The 14,460-nt window shown below is 34.4% G+C and overlaps 1 protein-coding gene across 3 annotated transcripts in view; it reads right to left on the bottom strand.

Moving 5' to 3' along the window:
• Positions 1 to 5,419: 5,419 nt before the first annotated feature.
• LOC129805698 (cGMP-dependent protein kinase 1) overlaps positions 5,420 to 14,460 on the bottom strand; it is a 16,395-nt gene continuing 7,354 nt past the window's right edge. For all 3 annotated transcript variants that reach the window (XM_055853782.1, XM_055853783.1, XM_055853781.1), the window contains 3 exons: positions 12,473 to 12,757; positions 11,281 to 12,391; positions 5,420 to 6,529 (listed from right to left, as the gene is read on the bottom strand). In XM_055853782.1, the coding sequence (XP_055709757.1) occupies positions 5,574 to 6,529; positions 11,281 to 12,391; positions 12,473 to 12,757 (2,352 nt within the window). In that variant the 3' untranslated portion in view covers positions 5,420 to 5,573. The remainder of the gene's footprint in view (positions 6,530 to 11,280; positions 12,392 to 12,472; positions 12,758 to 14,460) is intronic.

The raw sequence follows: 14,460 nt of genomic DNA, 5'->3' as shown, positions 1-14,460 counted from the left end.
TTTCACCTATTAGGAAGATTCCCAATTATAAGATATTGTAAGTGATAATAAATGCAAATATCATACACACCAATCGAAGTTTCTATTCGAAATTCAACTCCATCAACATTTTATGTAGAAAGTTTCCCCATTATACACTTGAAATATTTGCAGTAACAATTAGCTGCTTACTTATACATCTTACGATGGTGCTGTTCAAATGAGAAATTTGTGCTAACTTCGAGAAAGAAAAGTTGGAGGAATTTCAAGAGTTTTAATTGGTTTAGCACATTACGATGATTTCTACATGTTGTACAGCTCAAACAGTGTAATCCAAAATATTCTTTTTACATATCTACAAGTGTAAGAATACAATGTTTATATTCAATTTTTTACTTGTAATTAATAATACGAAATATTTAATTGCCGTGTATTAATTAGTATTATTAATATTAACACATACATAATCTTTTTCGATGGATTTCGGGATTTTGAAATTAGAAATTTTGGCTTTCATGATTTTGGATTTTCTGGATTTTGGCCCATTCGAGATTTTGATCCATTCTGAATTTTAGCTTTAAGGTGTTTTTTCTTTTCAGGATTTGGACTTTCGAGATTTTGGCTTTCGATATTTAGGCTTTTCGGGATTTTGACTTTTCGGTATTTTGGTTTTTGCAAATTTTGGCTTACGGGATTTTGGCTTTTTCACGTTTTGGCTTTTTAAGATTTTGGTATTTGAGAATATGGTTTTTCATGATTATGGATTTTCTGGATTTTGGTTTTTTTTTGTTGGAATCTTAGGTTTTGGGATTTTGGCTTTCGGGATTTTGGCGGTAAGGATTTTGACCGGGACCGAATTTATGTATGTACAAAATGTTCATCTAAAAGCTACCGCCGTAATATATTATAAAATAAAAGGGGTGGGAGGGAGCAGATGAAAAAGGAAAGAATTTCTCTATACAATATTTTTTTATGGAGCGGTATTCGAAGGTCAAAAGTTAATATCTCACGAAATGGCCTCTAACCCGATAACAAGTCGGAAAAAAGCGTAAATGCTTTAAGTTTCTGCTATAAAATCATAAAATAGTATTCTTTTTGTGTGATAGACAGTTGTTTTCCTGATGTAGCTTCGACAAATGAGATGACGTCAAAAAGACGTTGAAAAAATTCCCTAAGGGCAAAGAACTATGAGAATGAAGGTGGCCGAAATAGGGCACCAAAGCTATGTCTACATTTTTATTCATTTTAAAATGTATTGAGAATGATTTCAAAGTAAATAAAGACGATAAACTTTCTACAAGGTTCTAAGCAACACTCCTTAAGAAGAAGGAATAAAAAATCAATTAATAGGAATAAAAAAATTTAAAACACTGAGAAAATCTCAAATGTCCCAAATTGTAAATGGTTCCAAATTACCCCATTTTACCCTAATTATGGATTTTTTTTGGGAAAAATTGTAAAAGTGAGCTTTAATAAATTGAGACTAAAATGACGACGAAATACAATATTGTACTTGAATATGATTTCCAATATATTGTGAGATGTAAAAGTTCCTTACTCCGTGAATTCATATAACCATGGAAAATATGAAAAATTTAGAGATTTGCGAAAATGTTGATAAAATTGAGAAATCTGATATAAATTTCTATATGTGTGAGAGATCTGAAACTTCTTTGCAATATCCATCTTTGTCATATACTTTTAACACCACACTTTTTCATTCTTTCGCCTTTAGTGCTTTTTTCCCTTCCATCCAAGCACCTCAATCTCACGTCATATGGAAAAGTGTTCAACCATCATCCAGAACACGATGGCGATGTCATAATACAGGGACACAAAATATAGAAAATTCATAATAAATGGGACGATTGTTGTACGTGTTTGCTGTTACTAAAGGATCAGGTGTAAAGTGCGGATGAATATGTAAATTTTTCTTTTTCCAAGTGATTGTGTTGGAGGGAAATGGAAAATCTGTGTTAAATCTTACCAAAAGCCTCCGTCAATATGACGAAAATCATGGTATGCATGTCAATACCTATGCCACTATATTTGCCTTTTACGATAAAAAGTCAGAAAATGCGAAAATGATAAAAATAGAGTGATTCATGTGAGGAAATACTCAACAAACACCTAAGAATTTTCCATCAAATTGATTTTTACCCCTTTAATATCAGTGTGAAATTGAGAATTCTAAAGGTGCGATTTGTCTTTGAAACAATAAACGAGAATCATTAAGCTAAATTAGTCCTCAATGTGCATTTAACTGTGAGGCATTTATCTCACAGGAGGAGTTAAGGACGTTCCATGTACGGACATTCCACTTAAGAGACCCCGGATATGTTATTCTACGTTCGTAATCTTAATAGTCCTCAAGAGACCACTCAAATCTCTGGCAAAGGATGCAGTGCCCGCAGCTATTGAAAAGTCTAACCTGGATGGGAGGCCAACCACCGTATCTTTACCGAAAGAGTTAAACATCCACCTCCTATATCTCGGTCTCTGCCGTCTCTGCCTCAAACTAAAACTTAAATGCCATAAAATGTTTATTGTTGTTAACTATAAGAAGTGTGTGTCTGTAGGGATTGTGTCCAGCTAGGAGGAAAGTCAAACAAAACTCTGTGGAAAATTTAGAACCAATAGTGCGGTTGGTTAACATCATACTAAATCGCATGCAATTTATGTACCCACATTCGCTTTACCATGTTATTTCTGCTCTTGCACTTTGATATATATACAATTTGGCACACCATTCAATATGTTGAGGATTTAAGCTGCCCACACTCTCAAAATTCTGACAGCTTCATTTGGGAACTTTACACAGAATCTCCCAAAACGCACTTGGATTGCCCTGTTAAAAGACCATGTTCTGCTAGAACATTGAAATTTGGGGTTCCTCTTCGAGTACAATAGCTGTAAATTTTGTTTAACATAGTTAAAATGTATGGCAGAAGAGTTGAAAAGGTTGGAAATATGGAATTCTCATTAAGTTTAAGTATGACATAATTAAGAGGAGAATGGACTGAAACACTTTACGTATACATATTCCTAACTATACTCCTACATATTAAAATTATAGATATGTTGAAGTGTCGGGGTCATGATAACATTATAACACTTTTTAAGAAACCGAAAAATCCAATTATTTCATTAGAGCAGACCGGGGTAGAATTAGCCAAGTATAGTATTAGATAGTGGTATCTTATATTATAGTTCGTCTTTGAAGGAATATTGAGGAAACCACTCTTTATTCAAAATATATACTTCCCTTACTATTCATTGAAATATTTATCAGCCTCATACAAACATTTTTTGTATAAATTCTACGCAATGAAAAGTTTCGTTTGGTGGCTAATTCTACCCCGGTCTTCCCTATCCGTAATCCAAGCATTAAGAATTTAATGTAAACGATCCTCGAACTTTTTTTTATATGGAAAGATTTGTAATATATTTATTTAAAATTAAAAACTTTTACGAACTACAAAATCACACAACCGAATTTAGATCAAATTTTACCCAATTTGTCCGATTTTATCCGGACTTTTTTTTTATTACTTATTGTCGGAAACAAATTTGTGTAAGTGATTTTGTCTTACAGTTAAGGTCTATACTTCAGTCGAGATGGATTTCTGTGGCGAAAGTTCCAGTTCGAAAGGGAATCCCGAATTAAAAAAGTGAAACCATGTAGTACGAAAATTACCATAGATTTGGTGTCCTCCTCGCTTCGGTATTCCTTACTAATATTGGGTATCTTTTTGTTTCTCCTAGAAGATACAAATTTATTCCAAAAATGTTCGGTGTCTGTGGACGAGCTACTTTTTAGAACGAATTCGTCACTAATATTGATTATCTTTTTGAGTCTCGTAAAATGAACAATATTGGGCCAAAAATTATAGTGTCCGTGGACGAGCTAATTTTTGGAACAAATATGTGCCGAAATTTTACTGCTCGAACTTAAAGAGAGAGCAGTTATATAATCGACTTTTTTTCAACTTTGCACGCTTAAACGGTAAGAGATATCGACTTCCGGTCTTCGGTGACCTTTCCTCAAATGACATTATCTCGTGCCCAACCTCTTTAATTTTCCCCCCTCCCCTTTCATACGTTCCCTATTCCTCAAAAATAGGTCAAAAATGATGTTTTTCCAATTTTGCAAAAAATTGGCCCAAGCTTTTCAATGATTTTTGGATATGTCTTAGAGCTAGTCCTGGCGAACATTTCGTCCAAACATATCTATGACCGAAAAATTCGCCATTTTGAATTATTGAAGGTCAAAGTTCAATCACTTTGGAGGATCCGTTTTTCAACCGATTTGGTTAAATTTGGATTTTTTGGAAAGATATTGAAATTTTGAACCCGACTGCATCGGTCATATTCGGTAATGAACCGGTTAAGTACCGATTTTTTTTACAGTGTGATAGTCTGCCACGAGGACTATGGTAGCCAATTAGTGTATTTGTCACATTTATTGAAATAATCAAAGAATAATCTACTGCATCACAAACATGCAGGTTCTCCCCAATTATTTGCTAGATTTTACTACTAGATATTATTAGAGTTTATTGTATTCTCTTCTAGATGTTATTTTAAATCTCTAACTTTTACTTGACATTTCTTGCACACCTGAAATAAATATTTCAGTTTTTTATTTTAAAATCAGTATTTAAAAGCTCATTCAAGAACTCTGATTAATGTCCGTTTTTTAAATTTTCCAATACGTTAATCAGTCAAGATAAATAAAAGAAACTATTCCTAATTTACTAATGTGATTTTTTAGATTGTCTTTAACTTTTAAAAAATTTTGAAAACTATTAAAATTTACACATTCTGAAAATTATGTAATCTAAATGTTACTAGATTTTACTTGGTTAAAAGTATAGGGGAAAGTGCTCTCCCTTCGAACGTTCATGTCTTCGAATAATGTGAATTTATTTTTATTATTCCTAAGAGGCTTACACATTTCTATTAAATATTAGTTAGCTTATTATCAATTGTCGATAATTCCGTGATAATTTAGTGGAAATCTCCTACGAAAAACAAAAGAAATTCACATTATTCGAAGGCATGAACGTTCGAAGGAAGAGTACTTTCCCCTACTTGGTGTGACTAGTTTCTGTTTGGGCTTTTATTTCAAATTTGCCCCAAAGTAGATCAGCAAGTAATTCACTGACCCGTAATGGTCACTACACCACTTTGCTACTCAATTTACGCCCACTAATGATCTGATACACATATGTTTAGTCAGTAATAATTTACCCCTACAATAAAATGAAGTCATTGCTGTAGGCTGTAGATGTCCAGCGCGAGACAGTGTTGATGGGGATTTTCCTCTGATGGATGCTTACCTTTGCAATTTCAATCCGTGGGTGTTTTCAAACAACCTTGTGTTATTGCGTCACTGTGTTATCAAGTTAAAATCGATAGAGATAGAAAATGCCACTGATTAAATACTAATTTACTATATTGATAAAAAAAATAATCATTGATGTAAAAAAAAAACATTCACACGAGGTGGTTTCCCTATCAGTCATTCTTAAGCTGGGAGCATATTGAAAAGACTGCAAGAGGGATCAAGATTATTGATTTTGAGCATGGGATTAGAAGTCTCTGTCCCAGCCCGAAGTCTCATCTTGGGGTTCATCGCGATCTGAAGGGCATTCATCGAAGTTGGAGAGGTCGGTTAGGCTCCGAACAGGTTGAATTAGTGGTGCCACCATAGTCTTGTTCTTAAGTTTATCCCATTCGAACTTGTTGAACCAAGTATGGGTCTTAATATCTGCAATACCCTGCTTCTGGTAGCCCAATCTTGCAGCTGGAATTTGTCGACAGAGCCTTTTAATGAGGTCCTGAGCTTTCTTGGGTATACGACTGGGCATATCTACGGACTCTATTCCGCGTAGGATTAATGTGTAGGTTTTGAGGTGACCCTTTCCACGGAAAGGTGGTTTTCCCACCAACAGCTCATGAATGAAGATACCAAGAGCCCAGTAGTCCACAGCTCTATCATGACCCTTGTTGAGAATAATTTCTGGAGCTACATATTCAGGTGTCCCGGCGAAAGTCCACGTCTTCTGGGCATGACCGATTATTTTAGCAAAACCAAAATCAATCAACTTGACATATCCCTTGGCATCCAGCATGAGGTTCTCAGGCTTCAAGTCCCTATACACGATATTGCGTGTATGGAGGTACTCAAAAGCAGCCACAACACATGCCGTGAAGAATCTACTGATTTTCTCATCAAATCGTCTATGCTTCTGCAGCAAGCCCCACAAATCACCGCCCAAACAGGGTTCCATTAGGAAGTAAAGGTACTTGTTGTCCTTAAACGTGGCATAGAGTTTTATGATGAACTCACAATTGCACTGTGCCATAATATTCTTCTCATTGTATACGTGCTCCTGCTGCTGCTGCTGCACCATATCGATTTTCTTGAGATACTTGAGGGCAAAAGTCTCTCTGTTGCGATACTGAACCAGCTCCACACGCCCAAATCCACCAACACCCAGTGTTCCCACCAGTTCCAACTCATCTAATGCCACATGGCTGAATTCTGTGTTAAATGCACAAGAAAGAGAAGTACAATAAGAAAGAGAAATGTAATAGGACTTAAGTGACAATCATTTTTCAAAAAGGATAACTTTATACACTGCTCCGGCAGACAACCCGAAAGTAGAAATGTGTCATCTTTTTTGCTTCAAATTTTCCTTGCAATTAGAATTTGCTATATTCTTCCAACTTTTGCATATAAATATAAGATGAAGCTGCAAGAAATTATCCCTGAGGAGCAGTATATTATAATAACTTAAAATTAATTTTCTTAGAAAACAATGAAAAAAACTTCCTTGGGACGCGAGGATATTGTTAAAATCGTCTAATTAAAAAAATGCATATATTGTTTTCAGAAAGAAAGGAGTACCAATGCCTCCTAACTTAGCGGAGTGCTCCATTTGAGATTTCGATGTTATGCAACTATACAGATGAAAATTGTTTGAAAGTGTATGTTATGGAAAAAGAAATCCTTTTTACTTGATTGAACTTCCCGCAAAATTCTTACTATATTTTATCACTTCTCATGCAAATTATTCTTAGATCTTCCAAAAAGTTTGTCAAAACCGATAAAATAAAAGTAGAATTGAGCTTCAAATAAAATCATTTATCAATTCATAACTGATTCATTAGATTGAATGCAGTTCAATGAGATTCCAAAACCTTTTTAGTGAATCTATCCTTGGCCCAATCGGTCAAGAGATACACTATCTTGAAGTTTTCTTTTTTTTTAATTTGAACAATTCGTTCATCTTAAAAAATCAATAGGTAGAGAAATGATTATTAAAGCAAATCGAAACTTAAAAATCCTAAAATTTTATCAAATAATCAATAATTTATTATAAGTAATAACAATAAGATTAAAAGATTCCATTTTATCGTATTAAATTATCTTACGCTACCTATGGAAAAAAATCTAAAAAATATATATCTTTAAAACATGTTTTCTCATGGAAAACAGAATTGAGACTCTGCGCAAATAATGAGCATAGCTGTCTAAAATAAGATTTAAAGAAGAACAACTCATGTGAGTTGTACCCCTGCTTCACAAATGAGATAACAAAGAAATAATAATTTAATTGCTTAAAAAATAATTAAATTCTCTTTATAAGAATGAGAGGGTCGGGCAGTGTCATGTAGCTTATTTTTAGCTGACATTCTTTACAATCTCAGTTTTAAACTAATTTCCAAAACATTATGAACTACGTATAAGCAGCTCCCTAAACTGAGCTTCTTTGTCTTGAATATCTTTTTTTTTCTCAAAATATGAAACACTAGCCACATATTAATTTATTATGCCGAAATGTCATATTTTCGAGAGTCACACATGTCTGTAACTACTCCCCCTCCTGTATTAAAATTTCAAATTGATTTGTGCCTCTGTTAAATTCGAATCAGCAATTTGTACTATCCCATCACTGAAGAATTGGAGCAATGTAATGTAAAGTTGTACAAGTAGATAAATATTGATTTTACGACAAAAATTCACTCTTTCAGTGAAGTTTTCTTTGTAACAGATTCTTGAAAGTTACATGCAAAAATAATAATGAATTTCAATTTAACTACTTGCAGTAATTAAAAAATTGTTTAACTATTATATACAGTTTTTTGCTAGACAAAAAATACGTAAGAAATACACTGTGATAAAATGACAAACATTTAAAAATTATTTTTAATAAATTTGAGCTGTTTCACTGCCAAGTCAAAATTAGGAAAAATCATTAGGTGGCGCCTGCATTGACCTTTTTACGTTATTTTACGTAAATTTTCACATATTTATAAAAGAAGTCAGACTTTAACATAATGGAGTTTAAACAGATCAATTGTGAGTCTAAATTAAATTATGACTAGATCGAGCATCCTTGAGAATGATGAGAAAATATAACGTTTTCAAATTAGCCCCACCTTTCCCTAGGGTGGGTTAACCACTTCTCGCCAGTGCCCCACTTTTCGACACTTATACTGAATCCCAATTTTTCCATTATTTGTATTTCTACTACTGTTACTTATAGAGTTGAAAAACATTAATTTTCTGTTTTGAATTTAAATGTTTGAGCATTTTTAGAGGAATATTTTAAGTAAGTGCATCGAATCAAATATTTCTTACCAAATATAGTAAGTGTCATGAAACTTTTATCGAACAAAATTTACGATTTTGAATAAATAATTTGCCTATTAAACATTTAAATATATTCGGCGAATACGTAAAATTTGTATTTAGTTAGCTAATGTTTCATTTTATATTATTTTTATGTGAAAATGAACCATGGCGGAAAATAGAAATGTTCTAAGGTTGCTTTACCACCTGTCGCCATTGCTTTTCATAGGCGACGATAACTTCACTTCATAGATTCACAGTTTTCAAATCTGCTTTGTTTACTTTCTGCAATAGGCTAAACTGATATAAGTTGGACATAGTGTTACAAGTTGGACAATTCGCCTGTACAAGTTGGACATGGCTTTTTTCTTGATAAATACAATGAATACAGTACAAAATTTGTTTTTAAGCACAAGGAATCAAATTATAAAACGAAAGCATTAAACATATATAAATAAAAATGAAGTACTACATTTATCAAGAAAAAAGCCCCATCCAAATTGTACCAATATTGTCCAAATTGTACCATTTTGCAACTTGTACCACTTTATCCTAGTCTAATAATTTGATTTTTCAAATAAAAGCGAAGAAAATTATTTAATGTGAGTAATAATAAAGTGTTCATGAAGAAAAAGAAATGCTGAATATATTCTTTGCATAATATTACCCATAATAATTGAGTTTGAACCTTTCCAAGTGGGTGGCGAGAAGTGGTTACAGAACTGGCGAAAAGTGGTAAAAAGTGGCGACGAAGTGGTTATTTTTGCATTGTTGATAAAAATCAGTTTTTTAAGTACTCCCGCGTAATATTATAGAATTATTATTTTGACGAATCTAGAGCCAATATATCTAAGTAACTTTGTGTGAAATTTGAGTTATCTGATAATAAGGGGTCAAAAGTTATAATAAAGTTAATTTCACTTTTTCCTAGAAGTGGCGATAAGTGGTTACTCCACCCTACTTCATGACCAATTTTATTGCTGTACGAGAATGTAAAGTAAATTGTTTAAATGGGGATCTCAGTGGAGCAATAGGCAAGAGCGTTGGCTCCTAGATTGATCGATCCCCGGCTCGACTTACAGTTGTTGTGAGTTCGAGTCCCGCCCGGTGCAAAGATCTGAATGTCTGAATTAGATAATTTTCACATGTACAGTAACGTAATATAATACACCGCCTTCGCCCAAGAACTCCGGGAGCATGGAAGAGTCATGTAGATTGGCGGTCTACAATGGACTTAGCAGATTCTTTAACTACGAGAATTATTGTAAAAATGATTACTTTGTATAACTCGATACGATTAATAATAATAATATTGTTCAAATCGGTTGAGACATATATACTTTCTAAGCTCAAAGATGATCAGTAAACAATATATAAGCAAAAGTGGTCTCCTTTATGTGCATTTCCCTATTAAAACGATCCACTTTTGTTCTGAGAACGTCTCATATGTAAGTTGACAAGCTTTTAATTCTGAATTGTATTTTCTATCCTTTGGCACAACATATTTTCTTTTATTATTTTAATATTCTTTGTCTCAAATTCAGAAGGAACAACAATTTCTACCTACCGGTATTTTGACATCTGGGATAAGTCTTTAAATTAATGTGATTAAAATTCTATAAGGAAATTTAATTTCAAAGTTTTCCTTCAGTGTTTTTACAGGAAAGAAAATTCTTGAATAATTCCTAATTGGAAATTTTCAAGGTAAAAAAGGAAATTTCCTAATTGGAAATTTTAAAAAGTCTTTAGAGGACGTATTTCTCTACCAATTCAGACAAATTTTAGATTGATGGAAAGGTCTTGAAGCTCCTGGGAAATCTGAATAGGGCTCACGCGATATAGAACCGGTAATAAACTGCTTGATGTTTGCTTGAAATTAAATCGTTTCATTTCTACGTTATTACGGGCAATTTCTTATGTGACTTAATCAGTTCAAATTGATTAAAACCAGTAAAAAACCATAGGTAAAAAGTTCGAACTCATGTCTATAAAGCTTGTCCTTATACCGTGTACCGTTAAATATTTAACTTTACAATCCTGTACAAATAATGCAAAACTATTTTGGAGAATCTACGTAACTAGTTTGAGCACTCCGCAAAACTAAAACGCTTTACTATCCGTTTTTATTGGCCAATAGCATAAAATCCTAATATTTATTGCTCATATAGAACACTTCTTGAGTAATCTCAAGCAATAAATTATAGTTAACATCTAGCCTCAATTGTGTCTTTCACTAGAATTTTTTGTCAGTGTACCACTTAATTCTTGAAAATTATCAATCGAGGGCACTCCTCACTACTGAATATACAATGTAACTTTCATCTTTTTTTTGGTGTGTGGATTTCTCTACCCTGACTGTTCCCCTAGAGAGAGAAAAAAACTTTCTAAAAGTGCTCTCACTTCCGAAATGTTTAAAGTGCTCTTTTCCCTCATACAATGGGCGGAAGTGTTTGAATAGCGTACAATGGACGAAAAAAATCTAAATTCCTGGAATATCCGTTTTCTCGATAGAATCCCAGGAATACCATTGATCGAATAGTAAAAAAATCTCTTGTCCCTGTGTACATAAAGAATGACTTATAGGAAAATATTTGCTTATTGAAATTTGCACGGAAATTTTGGAAGAATTTGAATATCAATTGGGGTGGATAACTTACCTGACTTCACCACGGTGGTTGGGGGTATTATGGCTTCAGTGGCTTGAGATGACTGCTTAAGGCTTTCCACAGGACCGATGAAACTGAGGAAGGATGCCTTATCCAGTGCCAAACATTCTGTACCCGGATCATTGGCAATGATACTCGCGAGGCGTCTCTCCTCGGTAAGTAGAGCTTTCTCCCCAAAGTAGTCACCCCTCTTGAGAACACCCACCGTCACCGAGCGCCCCTCATTGTCTTTCTTCTTCACCGTGACAGTTCCGCCTCGTATAATGTAGAATTTATCACCTCTCTCGCCCTGCTTGATGATATATGAGCCTGTCTTGTAAAACTCGCGCCGTAGGAGGTCGGATATCTTGTACAGAATGGGCTTGGAAATGTCACGGAAGATGGACACTGAGCTCAGAAAACGCATATTGTCATCCTGCTCCTTTCGGCCCGTCTCAATCATTATCTTCTGGAAGACCTGCCTGTCCAGCATCCAGTACTGAACATCAGATGTGGCACGAATTGATGCTAGTCTCTTAGCCTTGTACAGTATAGCTAGTTCCCCAAAGACCACACCAGGTCCAAAGGAACTCACCCACTTCCCATCTCTCAGCACTTCATACGATCCTTCGTCGGAAATGTAGAGGTAAAAACCAATATCACCTTCCGTGATAATGAAAGTGGCTGCTTTAGAACTTCCTGGCATCATGCAATTAACAATTAAATCTAGTCTTTCTGCATCCATAATGTTCTTGAGAAAGTCATTTGCCATTACAGCATCCTTGAGGGTATCCAGGGTCTTCTTATCCTTAGGGTACGTTTCAATTTGTACATCTTTCAGTTCCAATTTGCCACCATCCACGCCAGATCTCTTCCTTGCTTTTGGCTTCATTCCATCATTGGACTTTATCGAATGCTTCCGCCCAACAGACGGTGTCTCTGTATATGTGGAGGATGAGGACCTGTCCCCATTCATTGGAATCTCCGACGTCACAGATTGACTCAGTGTTGACTCAGGAGTTTTCCTCATTGCCTCCTGGTCGTTTGTGCGGATGTCTCTCCCACCGGACGTCTCACTCTTGGTCTCGACGGTATTCTTTTCACTCTCCGTCACATAATTTACCTGAAAAGCATGGCAACATGTCTCACAGGTATTTACCACCCAAACACCCCACGTCACACTTCATTCTCGACATAAACTCACCTTTCTCTCATCCACATTTAAGCTTGTCCCAGTGGTCTCCGGCACTTTCAACTCATTCCCTCTTGATGGCATTGGAGCTGGTTTTTTGGTTGATGCTGCTGATTTCTTTCCAGGATACTTTGTCTTCGCGGAAATCTGCGGGGAGACTGCTAATGGGGGCATTGGGGGTTTGTCATCTTCCGGACTTTTGGGCGTTGCCACGTCCGGTTCAGATTTCATGCCATTCACCATGATTGTGGTCAGGTTATGCCGATTGTGGTCATCTCGACTCGTACTTGATTGAGGCTGTTGCGGAAATTTTGCGATAAAAAGACATATTAAGTGTTTTATTGCACTATTTGCCATGTATTCAAGTCCAAGAGTTTTATTGCCTTCCTCTCTAAGCTGTCCCAATAAATGCTTTTACACAGTGACGATTAAGGAAGAGTTTATTTTCCCAATGGGAATTTTCACACTACTAGGAATTAGTCAAAAGATGCATCAGGAAAGATGCTTATGGAGTAGGATTTAACCTACAGACTAAGATAATACGCCCTTATCTTTCATCTTATCTGAGAATATTTAGCATTGTACATTCTGTTATCTATCCCGGTTTAATTTAGATGCATAAGAAACGATAATTATCTTATCAAGATGATAAAAACAGTATCCTGATATTCCAATAGCATGAGCAATCTTATTGTGTTTTTTTTTAACAATTGACAAATATGCCGGATGTGGCTCTGTGAAATATACGGAAACGCCCAGAAATCTTTACCAAGTTCCTTATATCAACGACAATAGTGATGTAAATGATACTATAAATTGGATACGAATATATTTCCAAACAAAATTTTCTACAATTTAGTATTAAAATTAGCACGCAATTGGATAGAATTTATAGTATTTAGATATAGTTAGGTACTAAGCAGTTTTTAGAAAATTTTCAATACCCTATCCCAAAAGTAGAAATATATGTAGGTTTTAGAAAAGGATAAAACCCAAAATAGGCTCAAACTAAGCCTCAAAAATATTAAGCTCATAAAGTTTGATTGTAAAGGATCAGCCCAAACTATTATACAATTTATTTCGAAAACGGTTTTAGTTTTTTTTTTATTATCGAATATATTTTGGAGAAGATCAAGGCGAATATTTCATCCTTGGACACCTTTATCTGAAAAACATTTCTATATTGAATTTTCGAAAGTAAACGTTAAACGATTTTAGAGAGCCTATTTTTCAACCGATTTGCTTAAATTTGTTTTTTTTTTCTGGAAAGGTCTTGAAATTTTCGATCCGGTTGTATCGGACTTAATCGATTATTCATCGGTAAAGCATCTGTAATTGATATAGTCATTCGAGGAGAGATGGAACACCTTTTTTATAATAAATGTTACGGATACGTTTTGAATGCGAGACAAAAACGAATCTCACTGGTTTATCATATGAAGGCTCTAAATTTGAGATATCAATATTAGAAAAGCCTAGATGAAAATAGTCACTTCGAAAAATACGATTTAAAAAAAAATTGCATTTTGAGGCACTCAAAAAAAGTGCGGGTGAGATGAAACACCCCTAATTTTAGCAAAATATTTATAGTTTATTTTATTAATTTAGAATAGGAGAGAAGTGATTTTAGGCATGAACACTATTTCATTGAATTTATTGGAGTTTATTTTATTTTTTCAGTATAAATTATTCATTTTGTGGAATATGTGGATCATATACTTCGATGGCAATTTCTCTGAGTTCATCAAATCAGTCTTACTAGAAATTTAGGGAAAATAATCTTTAAGATTTACTTGAAAAGATTTTAAAGAACATTGACCAAAATTCACACCGGAAGTGTTGCCAAACTATTAAGTTCCATCTCTCCTCAGCCCCAAAAACACGTATTCTTATGGCGAAATAAAAAATTTTGTCCATTTTTCAGACATCCAAAAAATTCAATTTCAATTTTCTCGTACAATTTTAAAGGTAGAAAGCTGGAACTTGAGGGTTTTCATTAG

The sequence above is a fragment of the Phlebotomus papatasi genome, chromosome 3, assembly GCF_024763615.1.
Source record: "Phlebotomus papatasi isolate M1 chromosome 3, Ppap_2.1, whole genome shotgun sequence".
NCBI classification, from domain to species: Eukaryota; Metazoa; Arthropoda; class Insecta; order Diptera; family Psychodidae; genus Phlebotomus; species Phlebotomus papatasi.
The sequence above is the reverse complement of the archived record's forward strand: the minus strand, read 5'-3'. Positions and strand labels throughout refer to the sequence as shown.